At 35.8% G+C, this 22,269-nt stretch overlaps 1 protein-coding gene across 2 annotated transcripts; it reads left to right on the top strand.

Moving 5' to 3' along the window:
- The first annotated feature begins 3 nt into the window (after window positions 1-3).
- Window positions 4-20,680, top strand: TYW5 (tRNA-yW synthesizing protein 5). 2 transcript variants are annotated; one of them, XM_060622859.3, is made up of 8 exons: window positions 4-179; window positions 4,867-5,021; window positions 9,750-9,819; window positions 12,939-12,983; window positions 14,037-14,174; window positions 16,373-16,460; window positions 16,843-16,959; window positions 19,290-20,680. In XM_060622859.3, exons 1-8 carry the CDS (start codon window positions 102-104, stop codon window positions 19,544-19,546), a joined length of 948 nt encoding a protein of 315 aa, XP_060478842.3. In that variant the 5' UTR covers window positions 4-101; the 3' UTR covers window positions 19,547-20,680. The 2 variants fall into 2 exon arrangements, with proteins under 2 accessions (XP_060478842.3, XP_060478843.3); XM_060622860.3 differs by lacking the exon at window positions 14,037-14,174.
- The last annotated feature ends 1,589 nt before the right edge of the window (window positions 20,681-22,269 follow it).

Below are 22,269 nucleotides of genomic sequence, written 5' to 3' on the forward strand. Positions count from 1 at the left end.
CGGACCTTTTCTCTCCGGGTCGCGTTTCCGGGCGGATGGCGCGCTGACGGACGTGTCGGGCCGGGGTTCCTGGGACTTGAGCGGGACGGGCGTGAGCGACCATGGCCTGGCAGAGCATCCCGGTAGCCCGGCTGGAGGGCGTTTCGCAGGAACAGTTCACGCAGCAGCTCTACCCGCAGGTGAGGCCCTCGGGCAGGCCGAACCGCAGGGAGCCAGGGAATACCTGTCCCTGCCACTCGGGCGGCTCCGAACTGGTTTCTGGAGACCCAGGGTATGGGGAGGAGGCGGCAGGCGGCTGAAGATGGCTTGTTGGCTCTGTGGCCAGGGGAGAGAGCACATGGGGGATGTCGAATGGATCATCTGTCAAGTTTTCCAGGGAGAACAGCGCCACGTTTTCGGGGAGCAGGGTGATAGCGGAGCCAGGAGTGCGAGAAATAGCTTGCCTAATAAGCGCTGCTCGCTGCGAAGGGTGGCTCTGGACGGACTCTATTATTTTGTCTTCCTCCGTTACCATGGCAACGAAGGGAGTTGCGTTGGGTTTCTTAAAGTTTAGAGGTTTCGTCGCCCCACTGGTTGCGTGAAAGGCGCGTGTTAGTCTACTCCACTGACTGGGTTCAGAAGAGCAATTTTTCACTGCATCGAGCCAAAAGGGAAAGCAATGGGAATCCCTCGGGAAACTGACTTCCCCTGGTCTTCGGTTCTAACTAACCTGAATTCCAGTTCAGACGTTGGAATCTCTTATATGTGTAATTCGAACCTCAGTTCCTTAAAAGAATACTCAAGAGGATAATATTAAAGGGAAGTATTTTGACTCGCGGTGCTTTGTAAGGGAATCCAGGCTTCAGAACAGACTAAAGAGTCCAAAAGGTACTTAAAAGAAAAATATAATCCACAAGCTTACAGTTAGTATGCTTATGGTAGAACTCTCCCTCAGCAATTTTACTTGATATTTAGAAGGGTGGTCACAGAGCTAGTTCTCAGTATGAAAAAAGTCAGGAACGAAGTGTTTTGATTGTTTGTTTGTTTGTTTTTAGGAGTTAGCAATCTAGAGCGAAGATCTAAGCCTTCATTTATTTGAGAGTCTAGTGCTGGATGGGTTGTTGTTGCCCTCCCTACTCCCACCTCAGGGTGTGATCGTATAAGATGCTTGCAGGGCACGATTGTGGAGAAACAATGCATGTGAAAATGCTTCCTAAGATGCATGGCAAAGAGTATTTTGTAACGTAATCTTTACAGACAAGATACATATAATATGTCACAAAGTGGACATACTTAAGTTTCCTAAAGTGGAGTATTGCAAACAACACTCTGGCCACGATGTAATAAATTAGAAACTAATAAAACTGTGAAACAAGACCTTTCTACTTGGAAACACTAAAGAAAATCGATGAGGGGGCATAGTCCTCAGATTTTTAACATGTTTTAATAATTAACAGTGTGATATAGGTGCATGAATAGATAGACCAGAGAAACAGAATAGAAAGTCTGGAGGTGTACGTCTAGAAATAAATTTCCATTCTTATGGGCATTTAGTATGTGATGACCATGATGTGTTAAAAATCACTGGGGCAGGGGCGCCTGGGTGGCTCAGTCGGTTAAGTGGCCGACTTCGGCTCAGGTCATGATCTCGCGGTCCGTGAGTTCGAGCCCCGTGTCGGGCTCTGTGCTGACAGCTCAGAGCCTGGAGCCTGTTTCAGATTCTGTGTCTCCCTCTCTCTGACCCTCCCCTGTTCATGCTCTGTCTCTCCCTGTCTCAAAATTAAATAAAACGTTAAAAAAATATTTAAAAAAAATCACTGGGGCAAAGGAACTTTTAAATAAATGATGCGGGGGCAACTAGGTAGTCATTTTAAAAAATGATAAAATTAGATTTATATCTGACATCATACACAAGAATAATCAAATCTCTAAATGGATCAGAGACATAAATGTAGAAAAATTAAACTACATGGGTGTTAGAAGAAAACATGGATAAATTCCTCCATAATCTAGGTCAGTGGACAGTCTAACTGTGACTGAAAATTCAGGTGTGGTAACAGATTAAAATTTGAATACATAAAATACAAGCTGGGGAAGAAAGTATTTGCAACATGTTTCATAAAAGGGCAGAAAAGGCCATGTATATGAAGAACTTCTAAAAATTAAAGGGGTGGGGTGTGAAAGGCCAAAAATCTGATAAAATGTGAGCAGTTGACTAAAAAAAAAAAAAAAAAAAAAAAGATAAAAAATAGCCTCTACACATGAAAAGATGTTCAGCTTTACTTATAAGAGAACTTAAAGCTACACTGATATACCATTTCTTATCTATGGCTTTAATAATACTCTTGGTGAGGCTGTGAAGAAACTGGAACTCTCACACTTTATGCCAAGTGGTACAACCCTTGTGGAGAGGAATTTGGCATATCTAACAAAACTATGTGTGTTTACTTTATAACCCAGCAATCCCTCTTTGAGGAGTTTACTTTGGGGATTATTGCAAATAATCTAAAAATACTATGCACAGGAGAGTGATTGGTTAAAGTGTTCATTTACATTATGGTGTACAAAGCAGTAAAAAAGAATGAGGGAGATAATCTGAATTGATAGCAGTGATTTCCAGGATATATTTTTAAATTAAAAAAAAAAAATCAAATTACCAAAAAAAACCCCACAAAATATGCCACTTTTTTTTTTTTTGTAAAAAAGAAGGGGAAATAAGGAAGTATATGTGTTTCTGTTCTCTGCCAAACAAACAAAACCAGGAACGATAAGCCAAAAATGAGACTGGTTATCTATAAGGGATGAGTGAGCAGGAAGTGGAAGAATATGGATGGGATGACCTCTTCGCATAGTTTTGACTCTGGGGATCACATTAATGTTTTACATTCTAAAGTAATACTGATAATAAAATTAATGATGAGTAGTGATTAAAAAAACCAAAACTCTAATGTAGAATTTAAAAAAATAACAAGTGAACTTAAGTAAGGGGGAGGGAGATAAGTAACCCAAATCACTTTTGAGCACAGTACTTGGTATGTCTTCAGTCTAAAGACAAAAAGAACTGTAAACAAATACTGAACTCTAGTTAATAGACTTGCTTTTTACAGTGATATGACTTAGCAATCGTGAAAGTATTTATTGTGAATTCTGGGATTATGCAATTGATTAAACATTGAAGATGATAGCAACAAGGTTTCTCACTGTTAACAGAAGAGAGTTACAAATGTATAAACAATGAAATTTAAAATGAACCTTGTGGTGTAAGATCGGTATTGGGGTTTCAGTGTTGGTGGTATTTTGGTTCGTTCATACATACATCTATTAAGTGCATATGTGTATATAGTGTATATGTATGCTTGGAGAGAGAGAGAAATAGATATAGGTATATACATATGTGGGCTATGTGTGATTATGTGTCTTTGGGAAAAGGAGAAATGAATATACACAGACTTTCACACATTTCTTAGCTCTGTCCACTGAGAAGGCCTAGAAGTAATGACAGCCCAATAGCAATGAACACACCTAATACCAAGATCATGGTTTCTAAATATGAAATGACTGTAGGGCTGGGACAGAAAAAGTATAAAAGGATTCTGGATTGTGGTTTTTTGCTATAAAGAAAGGAAGTGTTCAGGTAAAAATTCACAAGAGCCAGCTTGATTGGATCCTACTGGCCAAATGTGAGATATTTTGAGCATCAAATTAAATCAGTAGATTAAACCAAGTGAGTAAAATAAATAAATGGAGATGTTAGAGCTCATTTTGACATTAGAATCCTACCTAATGTAGAAGATGATGAAATTTTTTTAAAATCATGATTTTTGCATTCATCATAGTAATACTTGATTCAGGCAGGAATTACCAGTTGCTCAAAATTAACATCACAAATAATAGAGCAAAATATGTGCTACCTGATGTGTTGCACTGAGAAGGACACAGCATTGCTTCTGTGGTACATTTCTTCCAAAAATATATGACCTGAATCTAATCACGGAGAAACATGAGATAAACTGAAATAGAAGGGCATCCTACAAAATAATTGGCTTGTACTTTTCAAAAATGTCAAGGTAATGGAAGAAAAAGGCTGAGGAACTGTTCCAGATTAAAAGAGACATGGCAACTAAATGCAATGTGGGATTTCAGAAATAGACAAAAAAAAAAAAAAAAAAAAAAAAGCTATAAGAGATAATTGGACAATTAGCAAATTGGATATGGATTGTAAAGTAGTAGTATTTTTATCAGTGTTAAATCTAATTTTGATAATTATTCTGTGGCTATGTAAGAAAACATCTTTGTTCTCAGAAACTATACTCAAGTTTTTGGAGATAAAGAAGTGTGATGTCAGCAACTTACCTTGAAGTTAATTTATTTTTAATAATATGTTCCTCTCTATACACATAGTGAACATGAGAGCAAATGGTGAAATAAATGGGGCAAAATGTTATATTAACAGTTGGTGAATCAGAGTAAAAGTATATGGGAGTTCTTTGTAATGTTCTTGCAACTTTTTCACAAGTTGGAATAGTATCAAAATAAAAAGTTACAAACAATATTGACTGTAAAGTACACATTTTAATTATTTATATTTTTGTTATAAATAGCACTTGTGAAAATGCTGTAAGTAATGTTCAGATTTGTTGTTCCTAGCTAGTGATGGCACTGCTGTTTTGTTTGGTTTGTTTTCCTAATGTTAAATTTTGTTCTAAGTATATTACATTGTTGCTCTTCCTGTTTCAGTTACAGCATGAATTGTCAAAAGGTCTGAGTCTGAGCATCTTAGGATCAAGAATCATTTCTTACTGTTTTTGTCCCTGTATTGCCAAATATAACTCCTCATATATTATTCATTTTCCCTAATTTTTTGTTGTATGTTTTTGCCACTTACAGAGAAAACCTCTAGTGTTGGAAGGAATCGATTTGGGGGCATGTACAAGCAAATGGACAGTGGATTACCTGAGCCAAGTTGGAGGGAAAAAAGAAGTAAAGATTCATGTTGCTGCAGTTGCCCAGATGGACTTCATTAGTAAGAACTTTGTATATAGGTATTTTCTTCTGAGGCTTACTCTGGGATTACAAATAGCTTTTAAACCTTTATAAAATAGTTTTGTATTATTATATAAAGACCATACTGCATTTCATCTTTTGGCTAGTTTGATACAGTCATGGAATAGCTTACTAATTTTTAAATTCTAAATTTGCATAATTATATAAAGACATTTTCAAAGACCATTTTTTAAATAGGGTATATGCCTGCTACCTTCTGGAACTCTGGAAGGAACCAGATTTCTATAACTTGAGTTAGATTAACCCCCAAATTGGGTCTGCTGTAGTCATTCAGTGCTTCATTAATTAATTGATCCTACCTCATTAGTAATTGTTATCTAGAGTAATGAATTCTAAAGTTTCCCTTCATAACCTAGCTTGATTTTTAATGCCCTTATTTTTAAAAGATTTTCTAATTCTTCATTGTTAGAAAAGCATAAGCCCATGTTTTCTTTTTTCTGCTCCCTCCAGAAATATAGGTCAGGTAGTTGCTATGTTTGCTATAGGTTTTCATCAACTTGGATAACTTAAAAAATCATAATTTTCTTTTTTGACACAATAACCTTAGATACTTTTAATTTCCCTTGTGTTTATCATTTTATGCTTGAGATGTCTTAAAAGTAAGTAAGATAGTTAAAAGCTGCTGAACGTCCAAACTTCAATGTTTTAAATGCTATAATCTTACATATTTAATATGCTATTTATTCCTATAAGTTTCATTAAAAATGTTTAAAAAAAACAAATTTTTATATTCTGTGCACATGCAGTTTCCAGCAAATTCAGTTGAAAAACCATGTAGTTCACAAAAGACTGATTTTTAAAGAAAGGTGGTTCTCACTGTTCCTTCCAGAGTTTAGAGATGAGTTAACAGAGCTTCTAATGTCCAGAGCCATTCCTTTCTCATTAGAAATATCCAAGCTCATATAGCAGCTTGCCAAAGTATTTCTTAGTTTTTGAGCCTTTGAATATTCACCATTATAGTTTTGGTGTTTAGTAGGCCATGAATTAAATTTAATTGCCATAAGTTTTAATAAGTGCAAGAACTTTTCATTTTTTATTAAACCAGAAAAGTGGAAGAAAGTGCTGGAATGATGAACATTTTTAAGCCAGCAATTAATGATGTTTATTTTCCAGAGCGTCCAAAACCATAACAAATGGGCATTGAAACTTCATCTTGAATTGCTTTGATGTTTTGTCATGTTCCATAAACTTTTCAAAACTTGTTTTGAAGCACATACATTATGTAATAGTTCTTATCCCAGCTTTCTCCAAGCCTTTCACTAGAGCTACTAAAGAGTTGCAAGATTATTTTCTTAGTGCAAGAAAAAAATAGATGCAGTCATTTTTGGCAGTTACCAACCAGGGAGTAGGAAAGAAGGGAGGCATCTAGGTCAAAAGGAGTCTAGAAATCCTACACACATGTATCATTGTTACCACTTCAGTTTAGGGTTGCGTTTCTGCTTACTAAATATTTGAAAAGCAATACATTCCCAAGTCTTAGCTTTTACTTCTTCCTTCTTGGTGCCTCTCATTGTTCCTCTAGAATCAGGGTAGTATGAGGAGAGTCTTGTGTGGTGAAAGAATATTGTTGGTATTTTTCTGGGCGTTTAAAAAAATAAATAAGTCTGACTCTTACATAAGCTTTATTTAACTGCTTTTGTCTATCACGTCATCTAATTCCTGTCATCATCCTGCTCTTACTTATACTTTTATTAATCCTGATCTTGATTTTGCAAAGCAGCCTTTGCAAATGGGGACCAGGACAGTGAAGATTTCTTTTTCTTTTTTAAAATGTTGGTAACTACTTTCATGCTGCTAATGGGTACATTATCATTGTTGTTCACCCTACCATCTGTCCTTTCCTGAGCACTTACTATATAACAGGTGCTGTGCCAAGCATCCTAGATTATGTTAGTCATTTAATTTGGAAACTATCTGTGAGGTAGTTTTTGTTGTTTGTTGTTGTTGTTTATGATTATACAGTTGAGAAAACAGGCTTAAAAACATTAAGTAACTTACCCAAGATCATATACCTTGAAATAATGAACCAAATCTATACCCAATTTGCCTGACTCCACAGAGCCCATGAGACTAACCCCTCTTTGATACTATCTCCCTTACTGGTCTGTCTACCAGTCCAGACAAATGGAATTTAAATAGCAGGTGTCCTTTTTTTTGAAACATGCATAGGATACTTAAAACCTCTAGACCAAGGAACTTCCTAATTCATACCTCATTTCCACCTCTCTCAGCTTTGCTTACATAGAAGCTCTGACAGGCACCACTACATGAGGGAAAAGATTGCTAATAGCACCCAAGTTCTGCTTTTCTTCATTGCCTTGTTCTCGTGCAGGTCTTAAAACCCTTCTGAGTTTTCCTAGTAAAAAGATAAGCCCGGGCTACTGTGCCAATTACAGGGGTAGCTCTGGACCAGAGAAGCTTCTACATTTTCCCCAAACTCTTCAAAGATGCTTTAGTAGGAATAAGGGTATGTGATGAGGTCAGAGAGGAAAACATTGCATAGGGGGATTCCAAATAAATTTGTTGATATAATTAGCCAGAAACTGTAGTAGGAAATTGGTCTGAGCAAATGGCAGACTCCTTTCTTCTCTCTTGGCAGTGCTCACTCTTGTACATAATTATCAGCAATGTCCTCAAGTTCAGACTGACCTTCATAGCCACAGGACTCACTAGTTCGTAATCTGGCATCAGATTCACTTAGCTTTACAAAAGGATACAAGGCGGGAAACCACATTCTAGCAGTATAGGATCAGTGGGAGTCTTTATTCCAATACAGTAGCCATTTTTTGGCTCACCAAGTGACAGCTTAGTTGTAAGGGAACAAGACTATATAGGTGGGTACAGAAACACCTTAGTTTAGTCAAGCCACAGAATCCACAGAAACCAGTGACATGAAATGGCCCCGTGAATTTAGCTTCTAGGTTCCACCAAGGGACAAACTCAGTTACAAGAGTTACACTGCACACAGGGAAGCCAAATCTTTTGCTTCTTAACAAATATTTACAGTCCACTCATCAGCCTTTTAGTTCAGACATAGTTTATCAATCAAGGGTCATTTTTACAATAAACAATGTTACCTGATATCACAGCTAACATTCCACATTTATCTTAAATCAGTAAGTTTTTATGAAAACATTGCTAGGAGAAGGTAGACCCAAGGTCATCTTATTATAGAGAAGGAGAAAGGGTTTTTGCTAACCCTTTCTCCCCACCTCCTCAGTACACATTTAAGTGGGAAGATATTAGGTAGGAAGAATGAAAAGATTACAACTCTTAATTGGACTTTTGGAGGTTGGAGTGCAGTGGAGGGGTGGAGGAGAGGCTTTTGACCCAGATGCTTTTGAAGACTTCATTGTCTTGATATTACTGTTGTCATCTTCATGTGGGGGTCAGTACTTTTGATTCTAGAATGTTGAATAGATAGGATGGGACCCAGAGAAATGGTAGCCTTCCAGGCTCAAGAGTAAGACAAAAGGAAACAAACTGCTTCTGTGATGTTCATCTCTGTTTATAAGGGTGGAAGGAGATAGCCATTTAAACAGAAATATTGAAGAAGAATAAAATTTGGTCACTTCACTGAATTCTTCTTGAGGTATTCCTCAGGATCTTAAAAAAATTTTTTTAATGTTTATTTATTTTTGAGAGAGACAGACACAGAATGCAAATGGGTTGGGGCAGAGAGAGAGGGAGGCACAGAATCTGAATCAGGCTGCAGGCTCTGAGCTGTCAGCACAGAGCCCGACATGGGGCTCGAACTCACAAGCTGTGAAATCATGACCTAAGCTGAAGTCAGATGCTCAACTGACTGAGCCACCCAGGCGCCCCACCTCAGGATCTTTAAAATGACAGAGTGGTGGTGGGGCGCCTGGGTGGCTCAGTCAGTTGAGCATCTGACTTTGGCTTAGGTCGTGATCTCATGGATCATGGGTTCAAGCCCCGTGTTGGGCTCTGTACTGATAGCTCAGAGCCTGGAGCCTGCTTCAGATTCTGTGTCTCCCTCTCTCTCTCTCTCTCTCTGTCTCTCTCTCTGCCCCTCCACCATTCATGCTCTGTCTCTCTCTCCCTTTCAAAAATAGATAAACACTAAAAAAAATGTTTTTTTTTAAATGACATAGTAGTGAAGGAGACTGAGAGCAGTGTTATGGATGGGCCTCTGTTTTCTGTGGTAGTGCCTAAAGGCAGGAAGATCAGTGAGAGAGGGAAGGACTTGATCTTCACTGGACCATTCGCTTACTATATCTTCCAAAGTAGCACTAGTAGTTTGTTCCATTTGTCAGTCACAAGACTTGTTTTGCCATGACACTTGAAAATAAGTAGCAAGTTTGAAAGTTTGTGTATATGGAGAGATAACCAGATACCACAGAAACATTTTTCTAACAGTAACTTGGAATAGGAGGATACTGACATTAGAATGATTCATTTGCACCATAGATTTAAAAACCTTTAATGTTTGAAATCAAAATTTTAGACAATCTAGGTCAAATAAGCACACTGTTAAATGAATTTTGAAAAATTGCACATAATAGATATAATAAAAATTATGGATACTGTAAAACAGAAGATCATACAACTCCAACAAACCTATATATATACCTATAGAATATTACTGGTTGATTTATTATTAAGTCTAAGGCTACTTTTTGGTTTATTTCAGAACTTTACCTTTTGATTTATTAAGTCTAAGTCTTCTTTTGTGTTTATTTCAGAACTTTACCTTTTGATAAGTTGGTTCAAAGGGCAGCTGAAGAAAAGCATGAAGAATTCTTTATTTCAGAGGTAACTGCTTTGAACATTATTTTCTTTAGAAAGCATTAATATCTGTATACTAGGTGGATTTTCTTGTACAAGAACATTAGATATACCAGAGTTGTAGCCTTCTCTGATAGCTGTTTTTAAGGTTTGGTTATATATGCCATAGATCTAGTTTTGCTATTTATTAGATCTCAAACCTTGGCCATGTTATTTTTCTGTGCCTTGATATACTCATCTATAAAACAGGAACAATAATAGTACCTATTTGATAAAGTTTTTGATACAGTTAACTAAATAAAATCAATGCCTGACATGTAGAAACTACTCACTAAATGTTAGGTATTAATAATACTTTCTTAGAAAATGCTTTGGTGTGTGGGCACCTAGGTGGCTCAGTCAGTTAAGTGTCTAACTTCAGCTCAGGTTATGATCTCACGGTTTGTGAGTTCAAGCCCCACATCAGGCTCCATGCTGACAGTGTGGAGCCTGCTTGGAATCTCTCTCCCCGTCTCTGCCCCTCACCCACTCATGCTCTCTCTCTCAAAATAAACGAACTAAAAAAAAAAAAAAAAAAAAAAAAATGCTTTAAGAAAATGCTTTGGTCTGATATGCAAAGTTCAAATGCTAAAAGAGAACTTTATTTTCGTATCTTATTGACTGTTAGACTCTTTCTGTATTTTATTATTGTTAGTTATTATCAATGTGATTGCTGTTGTATTTGCTGTAACATTTGTTCAGGATTAAATGCAGAAGAATTCTACTTATTTACATTATAATCCAGTTTTAAATAATTCAATTTAAATATCTTGAGATAAGACATTGCGGCTTATATAGAAATACATTTTTAACAAATTCACTGTTATCTCAAAAGCACATTTTAAAAATAAACTGCTTGTTAAGTTTTGAATAAAGCTGTTGTCTGCATTTGAGCCAGCTGGGCTGGTGGCCAGTTTGGTTGTGATGGGTGCTGCCTGTTCACAGTTGTTTCAGCAGGTAGTGGTTACACTAGATTATCACCAGGATCCCTCCACACTCTGCAGGGCTGTGATTCTATGATATGATTAGATTGTCTACTAAAACTGAATCCATTAGCTTTACCTGAACTAACAGTATATATTCATCTTATTTACAACTTTCCATAATTTTTAGACATAAATCCATAATTTTTAGGTGTAAGATGAATATAGACTATCAACTCAGTCCTCCAGGAAGCAGGTGCACAGATGGGCTTAGGAGTGCAAAAAGGTTTATTGGGGAGTAATACCTCTGAAAAGAAAGGGGAGGGTTAGGTGAGGGAAGACAGCATCTCTGCCAGCTCAAGGTGGAACTCCTCAGCAAAGACTGCCTGTTAGAGGAGTCCTGTGTGGGTGGGTGACAGTGTCTAGTCCTTTTCCATCTTGCTCAGTCAGTGGTTGGGGCTACCCCAACAAGAGCGTGACCTTGAAAGGCTGAATTTATTTTTTTCAATCCTGAAATATTAGAACGGACAGAAAACTTAGAATTCTGAAAACCATACTTTGAAACCTATTTACCCAGTAAGAAATTTATAGAAATTATATGAGGCTAGTTAAAAACATAAAAACACTGGATCTGAGGGGCGCCTGGGTGGCTCAGTCAGTTGGGCGGCCGACTTTGGCTCAGGTTATGATCTCACGGTCCGCGAGTTTGGGCCCCGCGGCGGGCTCCGTACTGACAGCTTGAAGCCTGGAGCCTGCTTTGGATTCTGTGTCTCCCTCTCTCTCTGCTCCTCCCCCATTCATACCCTGTCTCTCTCTATCTTTCAAAAATTAATAAATGTTAAAAAAAAAAAAAATTGAAAACACTGGATCTGAGAGCTGAGTTAAATTTTTGGTCCTAGATTTATAATATGTTGTTAAGATAAATGATGTAGATTTTGAATTTTGTGTTATGATGGTAAGGTGTAGGTATAAAAGAGGCAGAATTCCTGAGTTGGATTGCCCCTGTACTTGACCCAGTATCTCAGTTCTTTAATTTTTAGAGGAAATGCAAGCAACAGTAGTGTTTTATAATTCAAACACTTCTCTACTCTAGCTACTCAGTGAAGGGTAGTTGACAGTTTTTTAAAGTATCAACATAAATTTACTACTCTGATGTGACATATTTCTAATTCATACATGAGCTGACTCTAAAGGATTTGGCTTGAGAATTTATATGATCAGTTATAAGGCTTACCTTGATAAAATGCAGTGTTCTGGATTTTTAAAATATTTATTACTGAAAATATAAATTGTTATATTTATCTCCTATTCTACATTTGCATTACATGAAAAAGTTTGTTGTTAGTTTCCACAATACCTTGAGATCATGTGTGTTATACAAATGAGAATTCTTTTCAGTCTTGTAAACTGTTAAGAGTCTAAGTAATTTAGAGCATAAAATCTAAACTAAGCATTGTAGGGACGCCTGGGTGGCTCAGTCAGTTAAACTTCCAGTTTCGGCTCAGGTCATGATCTTGTGGTCTGTGAGTTTGAGCCCTGTGTGGGTCTCTGCGCTGAGCACTCAGAGCCTGGAGCCTGCTTTGGATTCTGTGTCTCCCTCTCTCTCTGCCCCTTTCCTGCTCGTGCTCTCTTTCTCTCAAAAATAAATAAACATTAAAAAATAAATTAAGCATTGTGTTTTAGACATAGTAGGTATGTGTTGCCTTTCAAATTTATTTCATATAACATTTTGTGGATCTAGTCCTTCTAATAAGCGGCCTATAAAGCTATTTCTTCATATGGCCACCAGAGAGCATTAGTAGAAAGGGTAAGAAAACAGAACTGTTTCGAAAACAACTTAACTGGGTTAGATTTTAAGACTCATTTCCTTCTGTCTTTACTTTCTAATATTTTTTTTTTTTTTGTTTGTTTTTTAAAATTTTTTTAACGTTTTTATTTATTTTTGAGACAGAGAGAGACAGAGCATGAATGGGGGAGGGTCAGAGAGAGAGGGAGACAGAATCGGAAGCAGGCTCCAGGCTCTGAGCCATCAGCCCAGAGCCCGACGCGGGGCCTGAACTCACAGACTGCAAGATCGTGACCTGAGCTGAAGTCAGACCCTTAACTGACTGAGCCACCCAGGCGCCCCTACTTTCTAATATTTTTAAGTGAATATTTATGTTATTTTTCTTTGCAATATTTAAGGATGAGAAGTACTACTTACGGTCACTTGGGGAAGACCCTAGAAAGGTAAGAATTCTGAATGTAAAACAAATGCTTAAAACCTAAATGGATATATATATTTTAATTGGCACTGTAGTTTTATACTTAGTGCCTGACACATGACTTGTTTCATCTTTTTCCATTATTTTCTCAATGATTTGTGCCCTTGAATAGGATAAAATTATTAAAAGTTGGTTACTTAGTTCTTAAGCAGGACCATAGTATCTTAGTGTTTAAAGTCATCTACTCTAATCTCTATATAATTAAGAAATCCTTTCAACAATATATTTTACAGATGGCCATTCAACTAATAAAATATAATCTAAAATAATTATAAACATTCTGAATAATTCATTATATAAGTTTTGACATGTATTCAGAGTCAAGTTAATATGGCTGCCTAAAATGATCAAGTAAGGGGCGCTTGGGTGGCTCAATCGGTTAAGCCTCCAACTTAAGCTCAAGTCATGATCTCATAGTTCATGGGTTGGAGCCCCACATCGGGCTCTGTGCTGACAGCTCAGAAGCCTGGAGCCTGCTTCAGATCCTGTGTCTTCCTCTCTGTCCTTCCCCTGCTTATGCTCGCTCTTGCTCACTCTCTCTCAAAAATAAACATTAAAAAAGTTAAAAAATAAAACGATCAAATAAGATTCTGGTTTTTCCTTTTATTTCCCATTTCTTTACTTTCTTTTAGTTTCCTCCCTTAGTAAAACCCACAGGTTTTACATAGTTGATAATGTTCAAATTGTTGACTCATAGATTTTAAATACTTAATATTGGAGTAGATGGCAATTGTATGATTGTTGTTTAAATAGGAAGAACCTCTCTATTAATTAAGCATATAAAGCTTAACAGTACTGATATTGTTGAATCTGCAGTCTTGTTACATAGTCTGTTATTACTTCATTTGAAACAGCATGTGTTGGCTGTGGTCACCTACTAGTATTTTAAAGCAATGAACAGACTTTTGCCCCATTCCTTCTTGATATCTTGGGCTCTGATGGCAGACTGAAGTAAAACAAGCATTACACCAATATTGCATTTATCATTAAAATTTTTACCATGTTTCTCTCAATGCAGGATGTTGCAGATATCAGAAAGCAGTTTCCTTTACTGGAAGGAGATATTAAGTTTCCAAAATTTTTCAAAGAGGAGCAGTTCTTTTCCAGTGTTTTTCGAATTAGCTCACCAGGATTACAACTTTGGACCCACTATGATGTATGCTACGTAAATGAGAAATCTGAAGCTATAGTCAATCTTTCGCATTTATAGATATAACATTTACAGTTTTAACATTCTGTAGACTACCCTAAAGATCTTGGAGATATAATTTGCTGAAACATGAGCTTTGAAAACAGGTGCTCTGCAAGTTGGTGCCTAGTTTCTCATATTTGCATTTCTCTGTGGTCTTGTTATATTGTGTGTATGTAAGTTTTGTGCAGTTTTTTTTTTTGTGTGTGTGTGAAAAATGGCCACCAGATGAGGGGGGAAAGTTGCACAAATGGCAAAAGTCATAAGGTTATGATATGAGGATGTGAAGATGACACATGTGACTAGGTGGAACTGTTTTTCAAGAGAAAGGCAGAAGTTTGTGGAGAGCCATCTCCAGTTGTAAGAATTTGGGGATATCTGAAGATTTAGATTATATATCCCTTGAGAATGTGAAATGTCAACTGTATTGGTTGAGCAGCAAGATGTATAGAATATTGTCCCTGATCATATCATGGTATTATAATTTTACTTGCTTAAATATATGCATATAAATATTTTAAACACATTAATCCTACACATTAAAAGTGTAGGATTGTGTATGGTTTGTTGTTGTGTGGAGAAATTTAGGAAGCTAAAGCAATACCTAATAAGTTTCTAAACATAAAATAATTTTGGGGGTGCCTGGGTGGCTCAGTTGGTTAAGCGTCTGACTCTTGGTTTTGGCTCAGGTCATGATCTCATGGTTCGTGGGTTCTGGCCCCATGTCGGGCTCTGCGCTGGCACTGCGGAGCCTACTTGGAATTCTCTCTCCTCTCTCTCTGTCCCTCCCTCTGCTCTCACTCATGTGTCCACTTTCTCTCTCTCTCTCTCTCAGAATAAATAAACTTTAAAAATAAATAAGGATAAAATAATTTTTTTTAAGTTCTAAATCAAGCTATATTGTTTTATAAATGTATTATAATTCAGCTGAGGATCTCTTGGGAGGATTGTAACATAATAACTCTAATTAAATGAGGTAGACAAATTCTTAGCTTAGTTTTTAAATGTTTTACAGAAATGATATGGTGAGAAAATGATATGGTAACTGAAATATATATATATATATTTTTTTTAATTTTTTTTTAACGTTTATTTATTTTTGAGACAGAGAGAGACAGAGCATGAACGGGGGAGGGTCAGAGAGAGGGAGACACAGAATCTGAAACAGGCTCCAGGCTCTGAGCTGTCAGCACAGAGCCCAACACGGGGCTTGAACTCACGGACCAAGAGATCATGACCTGAGCCGAAGTCGGCCGCTTTTACCGACTGAGCCACCCAGGCGCCCCTGAAATATATTTTTAATTGTATTATGTGACTATTTTAAATTTTAACTAGTATCACTTTTATCTGGATTTATAATGAAATTTGATAAATCTTTTCTAAATTAAAAATAAGTCAAAGGAGTGCTTGTTATATAGTTAAGGTTTACATAAGAAAAGGGTTAGTGAAAGGAGAAATGCTTAGGTAGAAGCAAAATGTAAATAATTATGAATATATCTTGCTTAGTATATATTTTAATTCCTTGGCTAAGAATTATGTATCTCCACCTTTTAACATTTTCCACAATGTGTACCAACAAAGTATATCCTTGCATATGCAGAAATCAAGATTACTCCATTAGTAAGTACATAAAGAACATTTGCCAAGTTATAGTCCGGTAGAAATAATTTGGAAATCAGGATGCCTGTAACTAAATTATGGTTAGCTATATAAGAGTTTAGTAGTGGTTGATTACAGCAATACTTTGTGTTTTTCCAGCACCTAATTTTTCTAAGTGCTTTCAATCTGTTGTCCAATGTTCATTGCATAGCATCCCTTGACAGATAAGTAAAATAAGTACTAACCAAGGGGAGCCTCAAATAGATGTAACCACCTTCTCTGTCAGAGTACTGGGGCAAGGGCAAATAGTCCTCAGATTTCCTAATGGCTTGCCAGTCCTTACCATTTTAAGGCAATGCTGCTGGAATACCTCTAATAAAGGCACAGTTGTATTTAGAATACAAATGTTTTCTTTGTTAGATTAGAATATTACTTTAAGAGTTTTAGATAATGTGAGGCAAGTCTTACTAAAGGATAGGGTTTACATTTAACTGTTTGGAATACCACTGGTTCTATTTATTTGAATTTTAGATATTGCTTATCCATAAGTTCTTATTGGCCTTCAGGTAATGGATAACTTCTTGATACAAGTGACAGGAAAAAAACGTGTTGTACTATTCAGTCCTCGAGATGCCCAGTATCTATATTTATCAGGTACTTTTTTTTAAGTTTATATTTCTAAGGTCTGGTCTATTCAGTTTCTCTTTTTAAGAATTCTATTTTCATAGAAAAATATCTTAGGGCTTCTTCCTAATTATGGTGTATTTGTGTTCACTGTGCATGTGTATATAGGTAATAGGCTGTGTGAATAATGAAATTTTCAAATTTTCTTAATTATATTACATGGATGTCCATGGTCATAAAGGGTGGGTCACTGAAAACTGGCTTAGGTTTCAGAATAGTAATTGTTCTCACAGTGTGGATAAAATAAATAATTGTACAGAAAAGAATACACTTTCAAGTTTATACTTGCGATTACCTTTTAAGAAATGCTAACTTTGCTTAATCTTTATTATCCTTTTTTGCAACTTTTCAGGTACTAAATCAGAAGTACTGAATATAGATAATCCAGACTTAGCTAAATATCCACTGTTTTGCAAGGCTAGAAGGTATGAATGTTCCCTTAAAGCTGGAGATGTATTATTCATTCCTGGTAAGATTTCTAGACCTCATTAATTTGCTGTTTATAAACTCTGTACTCTGTCACTCATCCATTATATGATATTTTTTTTAGTACAAAAGTATATTTATTATATGTTCTGTCCTATACAAGTTGATTTTTATATACAACTGTGTATGTGTGTTTAAAGTATGCTTAAGCAAATTCTTATAAAATTAAGAATCTTGTTTTTCAAAGGCAACCTATAAATATATTATTAATTAATATAATACTCTTAATTATTTAATGACATCAAGCAATAGATTTATATCTGGGAAAAGATTAGTTTGTTCTTTTTAATCACTTCATTTCTAAAATATTTATATATTTTAGAATTATGTCACTTAAGCATTTACGAAGAAATGGTAAATATATTTCAAAGCCAAAGGAGATTAGAAATTTTATTAAGTATCAAATTATTATAATCTTAACACCTATGATGTCTTTTTTGTGCATTATATTCTAAGGTCTGAATTAGTGTCGCTTAATTTCTTTGTACAATAAATAGGCATTAGTTGTTGTAGTTAGTGATGTAATTAATATCTGTAATTATTCAAAAGTGAATACCTGAAGATAAAAAAATCATAATTAAGATTAAAGGAGTCCATTAACAAATTCTGTTTATATAGTCCTATTTCCCATATTTAATATATTTTTAATCATTAATACCTCTTTTTCAGGGACAGAATTAAGTAAAAAAGTATTAGTAAAAATATGATGAGGGGTGTCTGGGTGGCTCAGTCAGTTAAGCGTCCAACTTCAGCTCAGGCCATGATCTCACAGTTCCTGAGTTTGAGCCCCACATCCAGCTCTGTGCTGACAGTTCAGAGCCTGGAGCCTGCTTCAGATTCTGTCTCCCTCTCTCTGCCCACCCCCCACTCATATTCTGTCCTCTCTCTCTCTCTCTCTCTCGCTCTCACTCTCGCTCTCAAAAATAAACATTAAAAAAAATTTTTTTTAATATGATGATTTCATTTGGGGCTACATTATACACTGCTTGAGGATAAGTAACCATGTTTTGGTAATTTTTGTATTCTCCAAGGGGCCTGTTACCATGTCCTTAACATAATACTGATTTGATACATTGACTTATTTATTCTTATGTTCTCTGTAAACAACCAGCATACTAGTCTTTAAATCTATTGCCATTATTTAAATCTTGGGGTTTTATATCTTTAGACAATGGTTAGGAGCTATGCAGTTTTCCCTTATTCTATATACAAGTTAAAAAAAAAAAAAAAAGCCAGAAATACTGAACATTTGCATATATTTTGAAATAAAAGCAAAACCCCCATCTTTGCATTCAAATTTAACAGAATGGTTAGCTTTTTTTTCCTGTTATACTGAATAAGGCAAAAAGATTCTTAAAGAAAGAATAATTAAGATTAAATCCATGTTTGAAACTAGTTTTGCAAATCAAAATATTTTAAGCTTTGTTTTTCCTAGAGCACTCTTAGAATGAGTTTGTTTGTAAAATTTAGCATCTTGTAAATCTTACTTTCTCCCATTCACAAGATTAAACATTTTTTGTTGTGACTAGTATTTCATCTTTATTATATTGTGATGTTGCTTTCATATTCCTATAGCACCTGTAAGTTTGAAAATGTTTAGACTCAATGGAAAACAAAGAAATGTTCTAGAGGAAGTGAAAAATTAATTAGCTATATCATTTGACAAAGTTTCCTCATCATCTCCACCACCAGATATGTGCTTTAGTTTTATATATTGTAAAGGAGCTGAAAGAAATATAAGAAAATTATAATTAATTTAATTAGAAATATGAAACTAAGGAGGCTACAATGAATGCAAATTTAAGCAAGTTAGAAAACCAAATATGCAGCTTGAATAGGAAGTCTTTGAGAACAAAAGTACTGTGCTGAGGCAGAAAAGGTCAAAGATACTCCTCAAATAATTGAAATGTTCTGTGTACAAAAAATAAACACTTTTGATGTGGTTGTAGGACTCAGGAAGTGTAAACAAGTAACACAAAACATAGCCCCAAATTACAGAACTACAAAACAAATACAACTTTATTATGTCTTTCAAGTTAAAAGGGAAAATTGCTATTTCCAAAGGTTTTAAACGTAGGGTTGTGTTATTGACACTTTAAATTGGTTGGCAGTTCATAAAAGTTAAAATGATTCTGTTAAAAGCTGGGAGTGTGCTAACGAAGGCATCTAGTTACAAGAATTTCTTACATTGGCTATATGCAATTTGTGATATTTCACTGACATTTTGGTGTGTTTTTTTTTTTTTTTACTCTAGGTTTTATTTTTAACTTGGTTTTTTTTTTTTTTTTTTTTTTTTTTTTTAACTTTCTCTAGCTTTATGGTTCCATAACGTAATCTCTGAAGAGTTTGGAGTGGGAGTGAATGTTTTTTGGAAGCACCTTCCGTCTGAATGCTATGATAAAACGGATACCTATGGAAACAAAGACCCTACGGCAGCATCAAGAGCTGCACAAATTCTGGACAGAGCTTTAAAAACACTGTCTGAATTACCAGAGGAATACAGGGACTTCTATGCACGGCGAATGGTCTTACACATTCAAGATAAAGCCTATAGTAAAAACTTTGAGTAAATAATGAAGTGAATGCAATGAATATTAACTTTGCAATACAGTTCAAGTCAAATATTAGAAAAGTATAACATATAAAATATTTTTTAAAGATTCTTTGTTAAAATAGGAAAGATAAATCAATCTCAGACTTATAGATTAAATATGAATTTGTATTTATATGGTTTCTACTTAATACAGTAGGTTGAAAGAATGTTGTACTGGGTGGGACCACTCTAGCTTTCAGATACAAATAATTAAAAATCCAACTTAAAATGACTTAATAAAATAGATTGGTTGGCTCAATCGGTTAAGTGGCTCAGGTCATGATCTGTTTGTGGGATTGAGCCCCATATCGGGCTCCATGCTGACAGTGGTGAGCCTGCTTGGAATGCTCTGTCCCTCTCTGTTCTTCTCCCCCGCTTGTGCTCTCTCTGTTCTTCTCCCCTGTTTGTGTGCTCTCTGTCTCCCTCTCAAACTTAAAAAAAATAAAATGACTTAATAAAATATACTGAATCATTATACATGAAGTCAACTGATAAATGGGCTTGAGTATTTCTGATCCAGTGATTCAGTAGTGTCACCAAGAACCTAGGTTTGTTTCCCCCATTTTCAAATGCAGCATTGGCATCATCCTAAGGCTGGCTACCCTCGTGGTCACGGGATGATTGCCAATAGCAGTTGGAGCCATGTGCTTCTTCATTTACATGCAGAGGAGAAGTCAGGCTGGATTCCAAGGGCCTTCTCTTAATATGCAAAAGCTTTCCCAGGGTCTCATTGATCTAAAGTGGCTTAGACCTGTCTACCGCTGAGCCAGTCACTGGGAAACGGTATGGAATAACCCTTAGAACAACTGGGTCTCCTGGAGCTTATAAGTAGAATCCCCTTCCTCTGAGGTACATGAGGTATACATGCGGACAGCATGGATAATTTTTAAAATTAGGATTCAGGTTAGGAAAAGAAGATGAGCAACCAACGATGTCTACTACATTTTTCCTTTGAGCTTTTTAAAACATACAGTTGTCTAGGCACCAACTTTGTAGACTTTATTCGGTATGTTTAGGGTTTGGTATAGTATCTGTATCTGGTAGACCTCATAGGTTGTTTTGATGTATAATCAGGATTGAGAACAACTGGATTAAATGATAGTAATTTGGATTATTGGTTTTGTGATTTGTCCAAAAAGTTTAATCTGATCCTGGGGTTTTTTGGCACTCAATGTAAGTCAGATCTGCCCCTTTTTTCAGTTATTCAACGTCAGAAAATGTTCAAATCTGTTTTAATTTATACTTACAGCTAAATCTCAGCCCAATTAGTTTTCCCCACTAAATGCTTTTCCACCTCTTTTTAAAGAGAAAAATTCTTTTTTTAAGAATACAGGAGAGATCCCAATAATGTTGTCATCATTGAAGACAATGAGCCATTGTATGTGGATCTGTGCCATTCTTTGTAATTATATTGCAATTTCATTGAAGAAAGACCAGATATATTTACAGAACACAAATGTGTTCATCTAAAGCAATCTGAGTGCATCAAGTTGGTGTGTTTTAATTATGGACAAAATTTTCTGTTAAAGTAATTCGTCTGTTCATATCCTGTGTTTGGAGTTTGATTAATTTCAGGTATAAAAAACATTATGATAAATAACGGAAAAGTATATAAAAAATCATTCTGAACTCCCTAGGTGCCTTTGGGAAGAGATATTGAAGTTACTCAGGTCAACAAAAGTAAAAAGACGGTCTGTTAGAAAAGCAATTGTCACATTAGCCTGATTTAATTACTAGTTGTTTTTTTTTTTTTTTTTTAATTATCTTTAGTTCTTAGATTAAGCAAAGAAATTCTTTAATGATTCCTTTTCCTTTGGGAAGAAAAAAAAAAAACCTCTGTTAGTTTGAACAGTATTTATGCTCAGCTCTTTAATAAACCTCCTGGGTTTTGCCTCTTTAAAAAAAACAACACAAAGAGAATCAGTGCAAAGTATATATCCAGAATCATGTAGAAAACTTGGAAGTAAAACAGATTATAATCTTCCCAATGAATATTCATTTTAATTCAGTTTATTTGGGAAGCACACTGCATGACCTTAGGCAAGTTAAATAATTTAATCTTTCTGAAGCTTATTTTCCTCATCTTTAAACTTGTACTTTATAGGGTTGCTACAAAATTACAGAGATAATTCCAGGGCAGGGACAGTGATGGCTGGTGCTAGCTTTGAGATTTGAGGTGGCTCTTGTGGCAGTATTAAATTATAATGCCTACAAAACTAGAAGTGAACCCTTAGGGAAACTTTAAAATGATTTCCTTGGTCATATTTTTTAATGTTAGAGTCTTAATTTTGCATTTATCTTTTTTGCTGACCTGATTGAGACCAAATGAGATATTTTTAACATATAACATATTAAACAGTATGTGTTAGCTGCAACGTCTCAGGAATTCCAAATCTTAGAACTTTATTGCTGAAAGGGATCTTAGAAATCATTTTATCAATCCACATCGCCTAAGTGATTGTCCAGGCTTGTGACAGAAACTGGAATTACAGCTGTGGTGACCAGGTCAGTAATTCTCCACGCTTTCTCCCTTAGGTGCAGCACATCTCTTGTTATTCTTGACTACAGTTTGGGGGCTTGACCTGATACACAAAGGAATTTTTCTTCTCTGTCAGCAAAACTTGTCACTGTACCACTCACTGTACCACATAGACAAGGGATACAAAGTAAGACTAACAAGTAAACAACAGAGTGTAAGAG

This window comes from Panthera onca, chromosome C1 (assembly GCF_046562875.1).
Source record: "Panthera onca isolate mPanOnc1 chromosome C1, mPanOnc1 haplotype 2, whole genome shotgun sequence".
Lineage (NCBI taxonomy): Eukaryota > Metazoa > Chordata > Mammalia > Carnivora > Felidae > Panthera > Panthera onca.